Here is a 22,239-nt window from a genome sequence, read left to right as displayed (position 1 = left end):
CCTATGTGTGCATGCAACCCTAGAGTTGGATCTATGTTTTCACTATTAGTTATACAACTTTATGAACACAAAAGAACCCTAGCATGCATCTACTATTTTCGAAATTGACATAGGAGAATAGAATACATACCTTTTGTTGTTATGTAGTAATAACAACTAGTTCCTTGAATTTCCTTAGCTCTTGAAAGCAAGTACCACAAGTGTAGTACCTCTAATGGCTCACAAACACACTTGGAGTGAGAGGATGAATATGAGAGAGAGAAGGAAAGGTACTAAGCTCCAAAATTCGGCCCTAGTAGGGTTTTCCCAAGGGGTTTTTTTTTTTGAATTCTAGTACCTTAGGGTGCTATTTATACTTGAGGCTAGCCAGGGTTTCAAGGTGGAAACCCTAATCCCTTAGCTTAGGGCCTAAGCAAGTCCATGGACTCCTTTCCTTAAGCCCTTGGACGAAAACTCCTAGATCCTTCTAGGATTTTCATTCAAGCCTTAATAAAGGTGATCCAATAGCCCAAAGTCTCAACTATCAAATAATTACAAAACAGCCCCTGTACTTTTAATTAATTCCTTTAATCCCAAAATTAATTCCTAATTAATTTCTGATTAAATACTAATTAATAATATGATTCCAAATTAATATATTATTCATATAATATAATCATATTTATGCCCTAATCAACCTCTCTCCTCAATTGTCATCCTGTCTAGTCACCCGTGTGAAGGCAACCCAAAAGGACCATGCTCACAATCGGGTCAAGTACATACCAAAATAGTTATGGACTTAGACACTAATCCAACAGATTATTCTTTCGACATTCAATCTTTCAACCCCAGAAGCAAGGTGAAGCTGCACTTGAAGATTAGGTGACAGATTGCATTGAAGCCTCCTCAATCAGTCTGCTGCTAACTTGAACCTGCTGAAGTGATCCAGAAGATTTGTTCTCTCTGACGTTCTCTCTGAAGATTCTCAAACTGAAAGTGCTATCTTTCAAAATTCAGTACAAGAAGCCTCCTCATCCAATGTGCGTTAAATGTCAAATTCTGAAGAAATGCCCAACTGCTCAAGATGAAGTCATTTATTGAAGATTCATCAAGTTCATCTTGAAGCTGTGAAGTCATCAAAGATAAAAGTTGAAGCCAAGCTCCCAATGAAGATGAACAAGAAAGCCAGCTACTTTTTAGGGGGAGCTTGTTGGGTCATTTAAGAAAAGAAAAGAAAGCTATAAACCAAGGGGGAGATTGTTGGGTCAAAAATATGGTTTATACTTTGCTTTTCTAGGAAAATGTATTTTTATGTAATATTTTATGAGTTTACGGCCAGGGGGTGTTTACGGCCGTAAACAGGTTTACGGTCGTAAACCCTGTTTACGGCCTAATGGGTGTTTACGGCCGTAAACCCATTTACGACCGTAAACCCATTCACGGCCCATGTTCACCAAGCCCATATTCCCTTGTATATATATAGGTGTGAGGGGTGTGAGTAAGATTGATGAACGTGAGAAGAGAGAAACTAGAGAGAAGAAGAGAGCATTTTGTGTGTGTGAATCTATTGTAAGGAACTTAATTCTAATCATATCATTCAAGATTCATATTATTATTCTTCTCCTTCTCTTCTATTTGATCTGACATCATCCAATAGATTGGGATTCCGCACCATCAATTGGATCTGATTGATACACAAGCATATTTGGGGACTTACACATATATCAAATAAACACATATACATGCAATAATCACAGAGACATATAGCATACATATATATCCATCAGGCCCTACCCGACATCGGGCCTTGACCCGGGAAAACATATAAACACAGCACATGCGAGAGTCATGGAGACAATTAGCATACCAACAACATAATATAAACATGGGTCGGCCTTGGTGTCTTCGACCCGCTAAACCCGGTAAGGAAACTCACCTCGAATGCTGAAAGATAACTGGATAAATCCCCGACCCCAGAAACAGCTCTACTCAACCCCTAAACAGAAACAATCCCTTAGATACCGATCAATATTTCAAAACCCCTTAAAGGTCCAACCAGGCCAAAGTCAAAGTCAAAGTCAACTCTTCGAGTTGACTCAACTCGTCGAGTTATCCCACAACTCGCCGAGTTTCCATTAAGCATTGAATCGCGATATATCGATCCAACTCGCCAAGTTTCCCTTTAACTCGTCGAGTTCCTCCTTTTTCAATAGAATCGGGGCAATTCCAACCCAACTCGCCGACTTCCCTTAAGAACTCATCGAGTTCTTCGATCAGCTAACCCACTTAATGCATTAAGCCACTATTCTTCAAACCGAAGCCCTATCTTCCAGATCTAGACTGATATACATCTAGAAGGGTAAAGTTTCCAACTTTACCCATTAAGAACCACCCCAAAGGCATTAAGCTCAAACCCTAATCCTAAAAGGCTTATGTCTTAATCTAAAAACCACCATATCTTCAAGATAGAGCTCATGAACACAGATCTGGACCTTAAAGGCTAAAAGGTCACGTAAAGTCTTGAACTTTACTCACATGTGTGGCCAAATGAAGCTTAAAAGGCCAAAGAAAGGCTTAAAGGATGCATGGAGCTCTTAGGACCATAAAGTTGGCACCTTTATGCCATAACAGCTCACGAGGACCATAGATCTGGAGAGATAGCACTTGGGACGACCTTCAACCCCACCAATCACCTAAACATGGCTAAAAGCCTCAAAACTAACCCCAAAAGAGATTTAATCAAATATTGAGGAAGGTTAGAACTTTATACCAGAAAAGTGTCGAAAATGAAATAAGGATTCGAGATCTAGCAGCTCCTTCTTGTATTACCAAGTTTCCCTTTCTTCCAATGGCTTCAAACACACACAAAAACACTCAAAATAACTCACAAACACTCAAAAGTGCCTTAGGGTTTCGAGGTTAGGTCTTAGGACAATGGAGGCTGGAAATGATACCAACTTGTGGGGTTTAATTTGTTTAAATAGGGTGCAAAACCCCAGAATTAGGGTTTTATTTCTTCCAGCCAACTCGTTGAGTTGAGACCTCCCAACTCGTCGAGTTGGTCACTTAAAATACGTGGTCCAAATCATTTCAACACGAAGAGTTCGGGGCCACCATCTCGTCGAGTTGCTCTATAAAATTGAATAAATTATAAGTTTAAATACATACCAGGAAGCAGGCGTTACAAAGTGATCAGAGTTTTTGTACAAAATGTGGAATTTTAAACTTCAAAAAAAAAATTTACATTCCAGGATATTATCAGGTTTACAATGAATCATAACCACAGTTTAAACCAACAAGGAAAAACCAAAATAAAATCTACATCTAGCCCAAGTCCTTGTGTTACTATCTCCTCTCGTACAACAACTACTACCTGAACCTGCAACACATGAAAAATCTATAACATCAGACAATGGGTCTGGTGAGTTATGTCATACTCTGTTTTCATGTCATCATACTCTACTTCTATTCTTCTTTTCTCTTTATACTCTACCATTCTCATCCCTCCTTCTCATACTCTACTTTTCTATTCTTCTTCGTCCATACTCCTATAATTTATTCTCATCTTTCCATATTATCTACTTTATTCATACTATATATTCATCTCATCTCATCTCATATCTTTACTCCTCTCGTACTCATATTATACTTTCCCATACTTTATCTTTACCTCTTCTCATACTTTTATTCTATCTTCATTTCATCTCATACTCTTCTTCCATTCCATCTACACCTCTTCTCATACTCTTGTTCCATTCTATATACACCTCTTCTAATATTATTCTCTCTCACCTTATACTCTCTTCTTTTTCCACAGAATACCTTCTCATCTCTCTTCGTCCCATTTTTATCTATTCTTTTTTATTCTCACATCATGTCTCTCTACTCTGATCTCCTATTGCTTTGCCATTCTACTCTCATTTAGACCCAAATGGTCTAATGACATATGATAGCTTTATCTATCATAAAGGGGGACAAATTTTTTTTGACCTTAGCAGTGTACAATCGTCCAGACTTAGTCCCATTACTGTAATCCCCCACGGATCCTTTGGCAACTCTTCTTTTCATGCATCCATCATGGATTGCAATAATCCCTTACAAAGTATCTACACATAATCCTTCACATGTTGCTTATCAATGTTCTCTAAAGAAGCATCTTACATTGTTCCACACATGGAAAACTTTCTCAATCTTTTCTAACCATGCACAATCTCATTCTAGAAGGAATCATCTTTGTACTATTCTTAATATTTTCATTTGAATGTTATGGTCTTCCCATAATCTTACATATCACTTATCACATAACATTATATCTCATTACTTCATCAAGAAATACTCTACTATCAATCTAGTACTTAATTTATTAAGTACTTACTCTAAATCTTCATCTAATAACATGTAGGTATTTAACACAATACCACTAACATCTAACCATACTTTCATACTCATTCATAAGATTGTAATACATACAATCACACTCAATATTCATTTATTAGCTTGTAGGTATTTAACATAATACCCTTAACATTTATTAATACCTTCATACTAATTTACAAGATTATAATTCACATAATTACATTCTATCTTTATCTAATATCTTGTGGGTACTTGATACAATACCATTAACATATAAACATGCATACATATACATTCATAAGATTATAAATCATATAATCATAAGCTAGTAGAGAGAGTTATAACTTACCTTGTTAGTTAGTGATAACTACCCTTGGATTCTAATCTTCAATTGATGCACTTGATCCATATTCTTTTCTCAAAGCCTATTCATACAACATATCAAGCTCCTTAGAACTTGTCTTAGCCTATTCAGAGCTTAAATACTATCCATATCAAAATGATCACTTAATTGATCATAATCCTAACATGTCACCTTCTACCTCTAAATCTACTTTACCCAAATTAATTAAGAATCCCATACTATCTAATTCATTACACTCTAAACTCTATTGCATCAATTAATCTTCCTCACTAGTTAGGGTTTGAAATCCTAACTTTTTATATATGGATTTTACAATGAAAATAACATACAAAGCTTGTTCAAAGCATTTAAATACCCTCAATATTATACTAATAGAGTTACAATCCTATTAACTCAAGTAATCTAACAAATCTAGCAATTTCATCATTGAAGCTCAAAGCTTCATAAAAAGGAAAAATTATTACCTCAAGAGGGAAAGGATTTTAATCCTTTCAATCCTCCATCTCCAGCTTATCTTGGCATGCTCTTGGGTTTGAAATTGCAATCCATTAGCTCTCCGTCGAATTGGGGAGGAAATGGTTCGAGAATGAACCCTTAAAATCTTTAAAGTTTGTCTATTGATTGTGAAACTGCAGACTCCTCACTGAGTCGTGGTTCCTTTACCTTATATCATCATACTTTGCCACCATGTTGTTGTACCTCATATTACCATACCGCGGTGCAAAGTACATTGCCCTCTAGTTACGATGAGACCTTCGTCCATTTTAATGCTTCGCTCACCGATCAGTGGCAGGGGCCTTTACGTGCTGTGGTGCCTGCATTTCAGCAGCTAATTAGCTAATTTCATTCTAGCTTTGGGACAATTTTCTCGTAATCTTCTAACACTCAAAACTTCTTTGTTTTAAACCTGTTTTCAATGTTTTTTATATCAATGCGAATGTGGGGATGATTTCTACAAGTCCATTAAGTCACTTCAGACTAACTACTTACGAGTCTTAATCTTTTAGGTCATAAACTTGGCCTAAAAAGCATTAAATTTTTTAACCTTTATGGCCTAGAAGCGTCATCTATTGTATTCTTTCTCTTGAACTTACTCATCTCAACTTATAAAAGTGACTTAGACTTATCTAGGCTCATTTCATGAAGTTACATCTTCAAAATTCATGAAATTTCTCTAGTTTGACCAAAATGCCTTTTTGGTCAAAAACTCTCCTAAAGTCAAATCTTTCTAAATTTTGGGTTCTTACATGAACTCTATTATAATAAAAGACCAATTATGAGAACTAACATATGAGGATGGTTGACCCCCTTAATTAGAAGTTCAAATGTTGGGTAACCCATAATGTAATATAGTAATAGGTGTGTTAGAGGATGTTATAAATTGTATCAAATGTAAGGAACGATTAAAGTGCACCAAGCAAGGAAATATGTGCCTGGAGGGGGGGGGGGGTACAAAGAAATCTTATATTGGCTGAATGAAGAAAACATTCCTTAAAAGATAATGTATGCCTCTCCTTCTCAGACAGTAAGATCCTTAGGGAAGTATAAAAGAACTCTCATACATATCGGGGGGAGGGGGGGGGGCATTCCTTATAAGAGTATGTATTCCTCTCCTTATGAGATATGTTTAGAAGATGTAAGGGCACAAGATCCCATTTGATTTGTGATTAAGCATACTTTGGTAAGAGATGTACTAAAATACGTGATACCTTGATGAAGCCTCATGACCGATGGATCAATTTAGATAATATAAGTATGTATTCTTGTGTGATGTTATAGATGGTTTTATTCGGTGGTATCCATATCTTTATTTGCATTATATTTCCTTTTTAAGTATTTATTTTTAATAATAAAATTGAACATTATTATTATTATATATAATCTTGTTATTTGAAATTCTTTTTAATCGAATAGAGGTTTGCATAAGATGCAAATGCTATGTAATTAAGTTGAGATTTCAATACTTTATCTTTTTCATTAGTATAATAAAATATATCAATAAGGAATTTTATTAATTTTGTTGAGTTGCTAGCTTTGATCAACATTAACATCAACAGATACCAAGTTATTAGCAAAGTTGTAAGTTGATACACCATATATGGCTAAAAGATCAATTATCATGTTAGGATCAAACTAACCTTATGCAAGCTTGCGTTCCGCACCACATGACTCATATAATATTATACTCGTACTAATAGTAAATTAGGTTATTTTTAGGTTTTTTATTAAGGGATAGTGACTTAAAAGGGTAATATACTTTTCGATTTGTATATATTTGGTCACTGTTTTTTTTCCCATCTATATTTACCCCTTCAACTTGTTTAACTGTACGCATTTAGTCCTTATAACCGGCTACTCCAGGTAAACCGAAAAAATGATTTAAATGGTAATATATTTCTCACTTTGTCCACATTTAGTCCTTAATATATTTTTTTCTTCACATTTAGTCTTTAATTATTTTTTTGTTGTAAAATAATTCTTTGCTATTTTTGTACACATTCAATACTTATGACCGGTTTTTTTACATTTTTATACTTATGACATCGGCTATTTCATTGCTTAGTTCTTGTGGTTTGACTTAGTCTTGTGGTTTGAACGTCGTAACTTCTTTATACGATCACAGATTTTAACAATCTTTTTATCCACACGTTTCTATTTAAGTATACTATAATTTTCGTTTAGATTACTCCAGTTAAAAAACAATATATTTTATATTTCGATTTTATAAAAAACATCGATACATACATTCATAAAGAACGCATTGATATAAAGATCGTAAGTGAAAATGTATTACTTTTTAACATGAGTAATCTAAGTGAAAGTCGTAGTAGACTCAAATACGAGCGTGTGGATATTAAGATCGTTAAAATCCGTGATCATTTGAAACACTTGCGACATTCAGAACACCAGTTCTAAGCCAAACCACAAGAACTTAACAACCAAGCAGCCGAGGCTATAGTGACCATAAGCATGAACATCCACGAACACCTTATTAATGATTGTCTCACATAGTAGTCGTGAGAAAAAACCTAAAACAATTGGTCATAAGTATTGAATGTGTACAAAAATAATAATGATTTATTTTGCAAAAGAATATCTTATAAGTACTAAATGTGCAAAATAATATTAATGACTAAATGTGTACAAAATGAGAAATATATTACCATTTTAAGTCAATTTTTCCGGCTTACCTGAAGTAACCGATCATAAGGACTATATGTATATACTTAAAACAAATTGAAAGAGCAAATGTGGACGAAAAAAACTCAATAACTAAATATATACAAATCAAAAAATATATTATCTTTTTAACTCATTATCCCTTTTACTAACTTCAACATACTTCAACATTTCCTACCAATATATTAGCCACATATTTTTTTTTCCTACACATGGCACATACATATCATTCTTAATAAATGAAAATAATTTTGCCACATGTCATCCTCTCATTAACTTGGACATATGTCATTTTTTTGGTATTTTTGAATAAATGTTTTTTCCATTTGTCATTTTCTCATTTTTTTTATATTTTCTTAATTAACACATCATATTTATACCACAATTAATAATTGCCATAATTAAAAATTACCAATAGATTACAATATTACTACTCTATTTAATATGTGAGTAAATTACACGATTCGTCCCTCGTCCAAGTGTCAAATTGCTCGTTTAGTCCCTATTTTCAAAAATTAACTCAGACCGTCCCTTATATCGTTAAAAATTACACGTTTCGTCCCTTAAATCACTTACCAGACTTAAAATGTCTATTTTGCCCTTATTCTTTTATTCTTTATTTATTTTTAGATTGTTATTATTATTAATTATAATTTTAAAGAAATCATTAAATAATTGGGCCCCACCTTCTTATATCCTTCTTCTTCTTCTTTTCTTTCATGAACCACCACCCCACCACCCACCTACATCACTGTCGGTGCTCCACCACCACTACATCACCGCCGGTGCTTCTCCACCACCACATCCCCGCTGTTCCGCAGCCAATAAAGACACCATCTGGCGATGTTTCCCTCTTTCTCACCCACTCCCGACAAGAATCCAAAACCCTAGCCAACAAAAGACGTCGCCGACCTTCCTTTCTTGCCTCAATCACCCCAGAACGTCGACGATACCACCTCCGACCTCCTTTACCTGTATCGTCACTAAACATCGCCTCAGATCTGCAAGTAATCGTCGCCTCCAAGCCTTTGTACGCTAGAGTTTCGTCACATTGATGCCGCCATCTCCGTCGGCTAGGGTTTGGATCTCACCAGTAACAGATCTGTTGAAACCACATGAAATAGTCGTCCATCTCCACCGGATCTGTTGGGTTACCACCGGATACGTTGGATTGTGCATTAGTGAAGATGGATTTAGGTGAAGAGGATGAAGCCACCTCCGACAACCACCACCTGGAGTCTGGATTTGCGAACAGGTGACGATGGCGGGGTGGCGATGGTGGCTCTATCTCCGTCTCTCTTGCTCTCTCTTTATCTGTATTGCATCAGTAAACACAAAAAATGTGTGTTTATGTTCCTCTGTTGTACCTGGTGGTTTCTACAGACCTGGTGTTCGACGATGGTGGCGTAAGGACTAACCGAGAAGAAGAACGAGGGAAGAAAGGGTAGTCGACAGTGTTTCTGAGATAAAAAGAGGCGGTGGTCCGGTGGTGTTGCTTGGTGGTCCGGCAGTGTTGCATTGTGGTCCGATGGTGTTGTGCGGTGGTCCGACGGTAGAAGATGAACTCATGAAGATAAACTGGTGATAAATGGTTGAAGGGTGTGAGTGAGGTTAGTGTAGATGATGAGTGTTTGTAGTGGTGGGTCCTTTTTTGTTTTTCTTTATTTTTTTATTTTTCTGTTAAACTTTTAATAACAAACAAATAAAAAATATATCAAAAAAGAAAGAGAAAGGGTAAAATAGTCATTTTATGTTCGAAAGGGACCGTCCGAGTGCGAAACAAACATTACGGGGACGGTCCGAGTTAATTTTTGAAAATAGGGACTAAACGAGCAATTTGACACTTGGACGATGGACGAATCGTGTAATTTACTCTTAATATGTTTCCTTTTAAATTTAAATTTTAAAATTTAAATTTCAAATCTAAATAAATTTTTGTTTAAGCCTTCATATTTAATTTTTTTATTTTGTCAAACCCGTATAACATACGGATGTCACAACTAGTACCTAATATAAACATTAATATTTTTATGGATCGCATTACCTAATATAGTTTAATGTAAGAGAGTTTTAAAAATAGGCGTATAGATATGGGTAATACCTACCTCAGTGACAACATGTCGAGCAATACTTTTTTTTTTTTTATTATTTATTTTTTATTTATTTATTTATTTTTTTACTATATAAGCCACCTATACTTTTTTTTCTTAGAAATCGTTTCATTTTATCGCATATTTTGTAATGAACTTGGGATGTGTTCGGCTTTTGATGTGCTTTATTAATTTTTTTAGCTCATAAAAAAACTCGGAAGGTTATTATGATTGATCCCGTGTCCAAAATAGAGAGATAAACCAAGAAAACAACTAAAAGCTTACGAACTGAGGTAAGGTTTTACACATTGAGGTACAACTCTAATTGCACGAAGGTGCAAGTCGATCGATATAGCATCGTTGTTTTTGGATTCGTCAAAGGTTTTGCTTGTTTTAAGCCGTTTTCCATCAAATTACAAATATCTACCACCCAAAAACGTATCCCATTCAGTCTCCTGATTTTATCGAATTATCTTTGAACATCTTCATGCTTATTGCATGAAGCTTGGCTCTCGAATACTGCCGAGAAGACATCTTCCAATCCATTCCTGTCGTCATCATGGCCGCAAATTCCGGATAACTAATCCGACCATCCTACATCACAAAAGAACCGATTAGATTTTTTAGGTCAAATCTTGACTGTATTCATTTGACTTGTGAAGTCAAACCTTATCTAGGTCAGCATCGATTATAATTTCGTGAACCATTTTTTCGTTGTGTGGATTCATGTGTCCATCGAACAAACATTCTTTCAACTCATCAAACTCGATGTATCCGTTTCGGTTTTTGTCAAAATGCCGGAATGCTTGCCGGAGTTGTTCTTCGTTGCTAATCTTTTTTAGGTGCACCACAATCGTTAGAAACTCCTCGCAGTTTAGCACCCCTTTTTGATCAAGATCGGCCTTTTATAAAAGAAATACACATAAATTAGTTGATCTAATGACTAATGACTGATCAACATCTTTTTCAAAATGGATAACTCACAGCCTCCATGAACATTTGAATATCAGGATCATCAACGGGGTGATCACCGATTGAACTTAGGCCATCCTTGAGCTCTTCGAAAGTGAGTGCACCATTTTTGTCTTTGTCCATGTCATTGAACATCTTTTTCAATCCATCCATTTGTTCGTTTGGCAAATTTTCTGCTACGAGCTGATTTAATCGGATGAAAACCGAATAAAATGTCTTATATTTTGACTATTGAGGTCAGCTCGATAATCCAATAGTCAAAAAACTTACACGGATGACTTTCTTTTTGAACCTGTTCATCAAAGAGAACTGTTGAATTCTTGATCGAACGTTTTCTCCCAAAGGAATATTTGGTGCCTTATCCGCATTTTGTATCCAGTTGCTTCCTATGGACATGTCGGTAATTATTAAATTTTAGTGTGCTAGATAGTTTGTTTGAAATGTACAAATTTAAAAGCATAAGGTACATACCAAGGACTTGTTCAACTTTAAGACGTTTGTGTGGGCTAGGTTCCAACATGCCCTTGACGAGATTTTTGGCATCCTCGGAGACAAGTGGCCAATGATCTCTACGGAAATTTATATCGCCTTTTATGATCGCGTGCGCAATTCCTTCTTCAGTTTCTGTTCTAGTTACATCAAACCCCTCCATATATAAGAAATTGTGCAAATATACCCCTCAACTTTCATATTTAATAAAAAGATCCACATATTATCTTTAAAAAAAAATCCATTTGTAATTACCTGCCCAAAAAGGAGGAACTCCACATAATAATATATATAGAATGACTCCAGCACTCCAAACATCAACTTCTGCTCCATAATTCCGTCTAAGAACCTCTGGAGCCATGTAATATGGACTTCCCACAATTTCCTTAAACCGATGCTCTAGCACCAAAACATGACACATTAATTTATAACTTAAATTAACAAACAACAAACATTAGATAGGTTTTTTAGGCCTCGGGTATTACATAGGACAATACATGATATTGCAATTTGTTTTGATGTGCAATGGAGTTAGACTGTTGTCAATAAGACTAAAATTTTCATCATTGTCTCAACCAAAAATGACAAGATGGGATTTCTAGTACTCACTTCGGCTCTTTCGTTTGTACAAAAGAGGTGCATTCCCTCAAGTTCACAATCAAAAGTAGTCATTGTCCAATTAATCCAGCCAATCCAATCCAATCCAATCCGTTACTATCAAGTCATGTCCAATCTAACAAAGACAACTTTAAAGACTTACCAGGTTTGAAGAAGATGGAAAGTCCAAAATCAATTGCTTTTAGGGGAGCGTTTTCGCCTCGGTTAGCGTATAAGAAGTTCTCCGGTTTCAAATCTCTATGTATTACCCCATGCTTGTGGCATACCTACAAAAGCATACATAACCTAGCAACTGTCTTTATTTTAACGGCAATATGTATATGGAGACATTGGGTATGTAAATAATGTCTAAACTGTGTCACGAAAATGGAACATCTCAATTTTGCGATAGAAAACCCCTAGATGATTTGTGAAGGTTTTTTGTCGAAATTGTTGGTGTAAGTCAAAGCGCATTCAAGGCTCATTTTTTAGAACGAGGGTCGTTTTTGTTTCTAGTTCAAATTAAATGAACCATATACGTTTCTTCATTTTTGGCAACAGCTACATCTATCGTTATATGAATTTAAGAGCAATGTATTAACCTGAACAACTTCAACGATGGTTTTGGTAACAAGAGCAGCAGCTCTTTCTGTATAATGACCTTTTGTAACGATCCTATCAAACAATTCACCTCCCTCGCAAAGTTCCATTACCAAATAAATAGCCTCTTTGTCCTCGAACACATCTCTATACCTCACAATATTAGGGTGTGGTGGCAAGTGTCTCATAATCTCAACCTCCCTCCTTACGTCTTCAATGTCAACCTCTGTCCTCAACCTGCTCTTTGATATCTTCTTGCATGCAACCTTCTCCCCGCTCACCTTATCTTGACATTCATACGTCACCCCAAACTCACCTCTTCCAAGCTCTCTCCCAAAACGGTACCACCGGAATATATTGTTACCGGAGGATTCCCTGAGTACGTGAGGTCGCCTGAGATTTGTGCAGGAGGCATGTAGTTTAGTCGTTTTATGATCATGATCGTGTGAGTGTATGGGTTTGACATTGTTCTTGGTCCTCTTGATTAATTTTTTGTTGGCAATGGACATGCAACCCCCCATGGGAATAATGGTGTTTTTGTTATGATATTTTTGATGCAGATTTAGGGTTTCAGTTTGGGGGTAGCATGAGAGGATCAAAGAATGATCGTTTGAAAATGATATTAGGAAAATGGAGCGAGTGAAAACCCTAATTTTGTGGAGAATTTGTTTGTTTGTGGTTTTGGTTACGTTATCTTGCTTTTTTTTTTCGTTTCTTTTCTATGTAACATAATTCATATTTTTACATGTTCCCTATCTTTGTCCATCTTTGTCCATCTAATAACAGGTATACGCTTTTATAATATATTTTTTTTCTTGGATTTTTGGATAAATATTTGTGCACAATGTTATATGACAAAAATCCAAACCTCAACAATACGTTTTTGTTCTAAATTAATCTAATAATTTGTTTCTAAGTAGCGCCTTAGGAATTTAACAAGGGTAATGAATTTTGCATCTTCTTCACAATATTGAAGTATTTTTTTTTTGTTAATTTTTTAAATATTTTTAATATTAAACTGTTATTTTTGTTCATAAAATATCATGTTGACCGATTATTGGAGGTGCATTAGGTTCTCGACGACCATGCATGGCATCTCCTGTCAGCATAATGTATTCGGTGCTCTCCTTTTTAGTTTCTCTCTTTATAAGTTTCTGAAACACACAAACACATACGATTTCTTGAACACAAACATTACTGATTGTCTTTTTCACTCTAACATCTTAAATTTAAAATTTTATTTTATTTGAAAAGAATATGTTTAAAACCATAATTTTGAAACTTTAATTATGAAAATCATTTGTAAAAGAAAACATTTGTGATTTCATCCCGTTAAAATTTTCAAAATAAAATATCCGATTTTATTACAAGGTTTTATAAACCAAAATGTGGAATTCTTGATCCCATATCTTAATCCAAAATGTATAATAAAACCAAAAATCCATGAGAATGTGAAATGTCGTCACAGTCACATCGTGTTCTTCCCTTTATTCACCTAGAGGATCCTGAAAAAAGATCAATAAACAATGGTTAAACATAAAGCTTAGTGAGCATATACAATACTCACTCGTTATATTAGTTCATATATACTCACACAAACACATATATTCATATAATCACACAACACATAAATTCTTAGCACGACTTGTTGGTACCAACCACGTTCTGTTCCTTGCCCAGGTTCCCGAAGGGCTTCTCATGGAAATCATTGCATGTTCTCATGGAAATCATTGCATGTTCACATACATAGATAACTAACATAATAAGCAAGTTAGTGTAACTCACCTGAATCAACAAATTAACTAAGCAAAACTACATTTGCGACTAAGATGACTCCCCACCTCTTTGAAGACCTACATTCCATACTAATAACATCTACATAGATCATATTTGACGTATCACTTAATAATACTTCATATAATACTTAATTTTTACTTTTAATATTGTTACAACAATCGAATCGTGGACCTATTTACTTCTCTTAGGCTCATTCAATATTCAAGAATATTACTTATTAGTATATAATACTTTCCTAGCTTTTCGGGGATATAAAATATGCATTCTAATGATTTTTCTACATTATTCTATAACTTTTACAAGTTTGCTATAAGAATTAGTGAAGAATCCGGACCAACATGTAAAGATGGTCACCAAAACCCAAGAAGGAGTAGGGATCCACTACTAGAAAAGAGGCTTTTAATGACAGACAAATTACGACGTACAAAATTTAAGTCATAAAAGTCTATCATCTCTATGGGTTTACGACGTACATGATCATTCCTCGAATCCCCATAAAACCCGGTCTTGTTTTATGAAAATGAACTCAAAATTTAACTCATAAAATTTTGTCTTGTAGAAAAATATTTGTCTAAATTGAGAAAAATAAAAAAAACAAATTTCTTACTGTTTCTAAATGCCTGTCTTCCTTGTTGTAATTGTCATGTCTTATTAATTTTTCCCTATTTTGTTTTAAATATCTTCTCTCTTGCCTGTTACAATCAACATCCCGTCCCTCTCGCTGTCGAAATCTATCGATCGATCAAGCTAGCAGGTGCTTCAAGTAGCTCCCTTTGAGACCCAACGATCGAGACCTATAAACAAAAGAACCCTAACCGACCGCCTAATACGTTTTTAGGTCTCGAAGGCGTTTTCTACAAGGTTAATTGATTTTAGGATTTGTTTTTAACATCTTTTGTGATTGCCCTCCCTTATCTGTGTCCTCCTCTATCACCACTGATTGATGCCCCGATCTTTCCTGGTGAATGGCGACCATCGGTATTCCTTGGCATCCATCAGCACCAAACCATCCCCTACAGTGCTCGTGAAGCCTAATGCTGGTCAAAATCGCATTCAAGTTGTAGAGTGTAGTGGTAAGACGTATTTCATCTATATTTTATTTTTTGTTCATCACTGGCCTATTACATTTGCATCCTAGAACAATTTTCAGAGTTTTTCTTTTGCCTGCTTGATAAGTCGAACACCAAGTGTTTGATGAATTTCCTTTAGTGAGAACGAAAAATTTATATGTTGCATTTAACTTGAAATTCCTCTAGATCAGTCATTTAGAGTGAGATTAAGATTTTGGAAAGGTTGCAATTGTTGAATTGCTTAAAATTTTAGTTTTTAGGGTTGTGGTTCAGTGGTTAGTAAGTTGACGAAGATGAGTGGTTTAACCTTAAATGGAAGTCAATTTATACGTTAAATACCTCAATTTCTCTCCTAATTGGGTTAATCTTACTGTCTAGTTCTTTTGAAGGAAATCTGCCTTTTTTGTCCCCTTAAGACCTTAAATAATTAAGGGTTGCTCTTTCTAAATCCACCATTAAGGCTAGGTATGTTTGTGATTGCTTTTGCTTATAATTTTTATTTTCTATCTGGTTTTATGTCATGATTTATAGATTTGGAAAACATCTATTTCATATGTGCTAATACCTTTTTCTGATGATAAAAAGAACTTAGAACATGTTATTCTCAACTCAGAAGCAATCATTAGTGAGAAAAGTTGCAAAAATCAATGGATAGAAACAAAACAATTTGGGGACCAATTGGGTGACAAAAGTTGTTGATGAAGATGAAATTAAATTTGACTTGAGTCCTGATGAATCATCATCCGTCATTCTCATCCAAACTGCTGTTAGAAAATTCTTGGTATGTAACTATGCATTTACTTCTGCATATGTCTAATAATAATATCTTTTTAATTTTTTTGAATATGGTTTATTGTAATATTTAGGCTCAAAGATAATTTTTGAGGTATAAAAATGTGGTGAAGTTACAAGTTGTTGTTCGAGGGAATTAGGTTTGTTGTCATGCTGTTGGAACTTTGCGTTGCATTCAAGCCATTGTCAAGATGCAAATTCTTGTTCGTTCTCTTCATTCTAAAATATCTATTAGAGAAAAGGTAAATGACTAATTTACCCTTGCTTATGACTCATTTACACCCACACATCTACACCCCACCCCCACATTCACATCCACCTCAACATCCACACCCACACCCAAAATTATGCATTGTACCAGTTGATTGTGACACATACTATTTGTTGAGCATATTTAATTCCCTTAATCAATTTCAAAATTACAGCTAAAAATAAAGTTGGATTAAGATGAGTTTAGGATGAATATAAAGACTACAATAAATATCAAGCTTCAACACAACAACAAAAGCTAGTAAATTTCCTAATATACTTTCTCGTAGTAAAATCATCATACAATTATGTACATGTATGCATCCAGAATCCCTTTCCATGAATGATATTCAACTTTTTCATATTTTTATTTGATTTTAAAATCATTCTCACAAGCATACTTTCATCCTCTCCAATGACGAGAACCAGAAAATCTGGAAAACAATTGAGAAGCTACTTACATAGAACCAAGTGGAGGCAAGTTTTGTCACTATGTTGGTTTAATTTGTTTAGTTTCTTGATTTGTATTTGAATAAAATAATTATATTATTATATATTCACAGGTAAGGAAGCATGTAGCAATAGTTTTAGTTAGCTTAATGAAGGGTGAAGATGGAGAACTATCAAACAACTTCCATGAAAGAGCTTACAGTGAAGCTATAAAGTTTCATAAAATAAGAAAACAAAGGTTTTTTTTCATTGATTTTACAAAACTTTCATCTATTATTGCTTCATAGAGGAAAATAACAAAGGTTTTTTCATTGTTTTTCATCAGTCAAATTTATACATTTCTAGCTTATTAAGTGGATGGTTACACACCCAAGGGTATGCAAGTTGCACTGGACAAACTGATAAATTACCAATGATGTTGCCATATGTATATATACTTGAATTTTTGTTAATGTTTTTCTAATAAATAACTACTTTTTGTGTTTTTATTGATTCATACGGAAATGAATTCTAATATGACATTAATTTGGTCCCATCAACCGGCAATGCGCTCCTTCTTGCAGTAGTTGGTGAAAACGTAAGCAATATTTTTTTTTATTGTTTTTAATTATTTATTTTTGTATTATTTTTTCTGTTTATAGGGTGGAGGTTATACAATTTCTAATATGGTATGGAATCGGATGCAAGCTCATAATATTACTAAATCTCTTCATTCTGTTCAAACATATTACAATGGTTTGAAGGTGAGCCTCATGCCATTTCATTTCATTTTTTTAACTTGAATTTTGAAAGAAATAGCAATGTACTTTGCTATTTCTTGCATTTATGGTTCCTTTACCATAAATAAGTAGAAGTAAGTTGTCATTTCATGCACTTAGGCCTTTTTGCTGAAAATTCAAGAAATAACAACAAACTTTGTAGATTTGACTTGGGAAAAAACATAATTTACTCTTTTTCATAATGGGTCATTGTGCAATGTTTCATTCCTTTCCATTTCATGTTGGAATGAAAAGAAACAACCCAAAACTATGGAACTAAATTGAACAAAATGAAAGGAATCACATTCCTTTAAGAATCGTCGATTCCATTCCAGCAGATCAAACAACCATATTTAAATCGAATGTACAAACCATTTCATTCCAACCTTGATTCCATCATAATAAACTAAAACGGGACATGAATGCATAAGCTTTGTAGGCCTTTCTCAATGAAGGCCATTCACATCTTTTGTAGCAGGTTCAATTATAACTTAAAGTTAGAATATAAAAGTATGATGATAAATTTACAATATGAAAGTAAAATGCAATAATAAAAAAAATAAACTATTTAGAAAAATAAAAGGGACAATTATTCGTCATAATTATTTGGTTTTTGGGTTTTTAGTGATCATTAGGTGCAAGTAGTACTAGGCCTACCAATGTTGATACACAACTGAAGCTCGATAAGGTGTGTGAAAACTTGGGATACTTATGTCACAACTTTTATTTACCATTGATATATGTATTAGCGAATTACTTTTTTTTTGATGAATTTGGAACATAGTTTTGTATTTGACACTATGGTTTGTGTAATTGATTGTATTTTTGTGTATGTATGATTTTTTATTTTGCATTATGAGACATTAAATATGCATTTTAGTTTGATTAATATATATATATATATATATATATATATATATATATATATATATATATATATATATATATAGGGAGCGTTCAATCGAGAACATTTCTTATCGCGATAACATTTGAGAACAAATTTCAACCACACAATTTTTTTAATTAAAAGTATAAAATAATATTCATATAAATCAAAAATTAGTTACAAACAATTAAAAAACCCACTAGCTAACACCACTCACCACCCACCACCACCACCCGCCACCACCACCCATCACTAACCACCACTACCCATCACTACCCACCACCACCAACCACCACCCGCCACCACCATCACAACCCACCACAATCACCACCCAACTAACACCACCACCCACCACCACCACCACCCACAACTAACCACCACCACCAACCACCACCTACCACCCATCACCACCCACCACCACCCACCACCACCACCCACCAACATCCGCCACCACCATCACCACCCACCACCACCACCACCCACCACAACCACCCATCACTACCCACCACCACCACCAACTGCCCACCACCACCACCCATCACTAACCACCACCACCAACCACCACCCATCACTACCCACCACCACCTACCACCAACCACCACTCGCCACCACCATCACCACCCAACCACCACTACCACCCACCTCCACCACCCATCACCACCGCCTGCCACCACTACCTATCACTCATCACCACCACCAGCCACCACCACCCATCACTACCTACCACCACCAACCACCACCCACCACCACCACCCATCACTAACCACCACGACCCACCACCATCACCACTACCCGCCACAACAACCCACCTCCACCACCCATCACCACCGCCCGCCACCACCACCAACAACCACTACCTACCACCCATCACCACCACCCGCCACTACCACCAACCACTACCCACCATCACCAACCACTACCCACCACCCATCACTACCCACCACCCACCACCACCCGCCACCACCCATCACCCACCCACCACAACCACCACCACCCATCACCACCACCACCAACCACCACCCACCACCCATCACTACCCGCCACCACCACCACCCGCTACCACCACCACCCACCACAACCACAACCGCTACCACCAACCACTACCCGCCACCACCATCACCACCCAACCAGCACCACCCGCCATCACCACCCACCTTCACCACCCATACCTACCCACCACCCACCAAAACCACCACACATCACTATCACCACCCACCACCACCCACCACCCACCACCCACCAAAACCACTACCCGCTACCACCACCACCCACCACAACCACCACCTGCCGTCACCATCACCACCCAACCAGCACCACCCGCTATCACCACCCACCTCCACCACCCACACCCACCCACCACCCACCAAAACTACCACCCATCACTACCCACCACCACCCGCCACCACCACCCACCACAACCACCACCACCCACCACCACCACCACCACCAACCACCACCCGTCACCACCACCTATTACTACCCACCACCACCAACCACCACCCACCACTCACCCACCACAACCACCACCACCAACCACCACCCGCCACCACCATCACCACCCAACTAGCACCACCCGCCATCACCACCCACCCACCACCCACCACCCATAAAAACCACCACACATCACTATCACCAACCACCACCCACTAAAACCACCACCCGCCACCACCCACTAAAACCACCACCCGCCACCACCACCACCCACCACAACCACCACCCGCCGCCACCATTACCACCCAACCAGCACCACCCGCCATCACCACCCACCTCCACCACCCACCACCCACCAAAATCACCACCCATCACTATCACCACCAATTGCAACAACCCACCAACCCACCACCACCCATCACCACACACCATCACCACCACCCCACCTCCACCACCCACCGCCACCACCGCCACCACCACCTACAAAGATTTGTTATTGTGTTTTTGATTCATTAGTTTTTCTCGTGTATATAATCACATGTGATTATATGTATCGAGTCACATGTGATTATATGTATCGAATCATATATGATTTATATGTTATTAAATACATATAATCACATGTGATTAAATACACGTGAAAAACTAGTGAATCGAGAATGCAAAAATGAATATTGTCCATGTAAATCATATGTGATTAGATACATATAATTACACGTGATTATATGTATTTAATAAAATATATTTACATAGGCCGTATTTATTTTCGTGTTTTCGATTTAATAATTGGTATCGTGAATTAAATCACATATGATTATATGTATTTAATCATATATGATTTACATTGACAATATTTGTTTTCACGTGTTGATTCATTAGTTGTTCTTGTGTATTTAATCACATGTGATTATATTTATTTAATCACATATGATTCGTATGGAAAATATTTATTCTTGCGTCGATTCAATAATTGTTCTAATATATTTAATCACATGTGATTATATATATTTAATCAAATATAGTTTATGTGGACAAGATTCATTATATCTTTCTCAATTCAATAGTTGTACTCATGTACTTAATCACATGTGATTATATGTATCAAATCACATATGATTTATATTGATAATATTTATAATTCAATATTTTTTCTTATGTATTTAATCATATATGATTGTATGTATTAATCACATATGATTAATGTGGAAAAAGAAAAACTATTTAATCAAAAACGCGAAAATGAATCTTGTGTACAGAAATCATATGCGACTAAATGTACAAGAACAACTATTGAACAAGAATGTGAAAATGAATATTGTCCATATAAATCATATCTAATTAGATACATATAATCTCATGTAATTAAGCAAACAAGAAGAACAACTGAATCGAGAACGCAAAAATAAATATTTTCCACATAAATTCTATGTGATTAGATACATATAATCACATGTGTTTATATGCATTTAATCACATATGATATATGTGGACAATTTTTATCTTTGTGTTCTTGATTCAATAGTTGTTCTTGTGTATATAATCATATGTGATTATATGTATCTAATCACATATGATTTATATAGACATCATTATTTTTTGCCCGTATAAATCATATATGACTAGATACATATAATCGAATATGATTTATATGGACAATATTTATCGATATAAATCATATAGGATTAGATACATATAATCACATGTGATTAGATATATTTAATCACATGTGATTAAAGTTGAAAAAAAATCAATAATTGAATCGAGAAAATGAGAATGAATCGTATCCACGTAAATCATATTTGATTGGATACACATATCATATAAATCATGTGTGATTATATGTATTTAATCATATAAATCATGTGTGATTATATGTATTTAATCACATAAATCACGTGTGATTAAAGACATATAATTATATGTGATTATTTGTATCTAATCACATATGATTTATATAAACAATATTTGCTTTTATGTTTTCCATTCAATAATTTTTCTCATGTATTTAATCATATCTGATTATATGTATATAATAACATATGATTAATGTGGACAAAGATTTGTTTTCACGTTTTTTATTCAATGGTTGTTCACTTGTATATAATCACATGTGATTTTATGTATATAATCACATATGATTTATATAGACAAGATTCGTTTTTGTCCATATAAATTATAT

At 35.5% G+C, this 22,239-nt stretch overlaps 1 protein-coding gene across 1 annotated transcript; it reads right to left on the bottom strand.

Moving 5' to 3' along the window:
- Positions 1-10,195: 10,195 nt before the first annotated feature.
- On the bottom strand, positions 10,196-13,222 carry LOC145156555 (calcium-dependent protein kinase 24-like). The gene is made up of 8 exons (XM_079075875.1): positions 12,630-13,222; positions 12,191-12,314; positions 11,686-11,829; positions 11,413-11,565; positions 11,212-11,327; positions 10,954-11,124; positions 10,638-10,871; positions 10,196-10,563 (listed from the first exon to the last, which is right to left on the bottom strand). Exons 1-8 carry the CDS (start codon positions 13,146-13,148, stop codon positions 10,417-10,419), a joined length of 1,608 nt encoding a protein of 535 aa, XP_078932001.1. The 5' UTR covers positions 13,149-13,222; the 3' UTR covers positions 10,196-10,416.
- Between the last annotated feature and the right edge of the window lie 9,017 nt (positions 13,223-22,239).

This window comes from Lactuca virosa, chromosome 2 (genome assembly GCF_052849685.1).
Source record: "Lactuca virosa cultivar CGN04683 chromosome 2, Lactuca_virosa_CGN04683_v6, whole genome shotgun sequence".
NCBI lineage: Eukaryota > Viridiplantae > Streptophyta > Magnoliopsida > Asterales > Asteraceae > Lactuca > Lactuca virosa.
The sequence above is the reverse complement of the archived record's forward strand: the minus strand, read 5'-3'. Positions and strand labels throughout refer to the sequence as shown.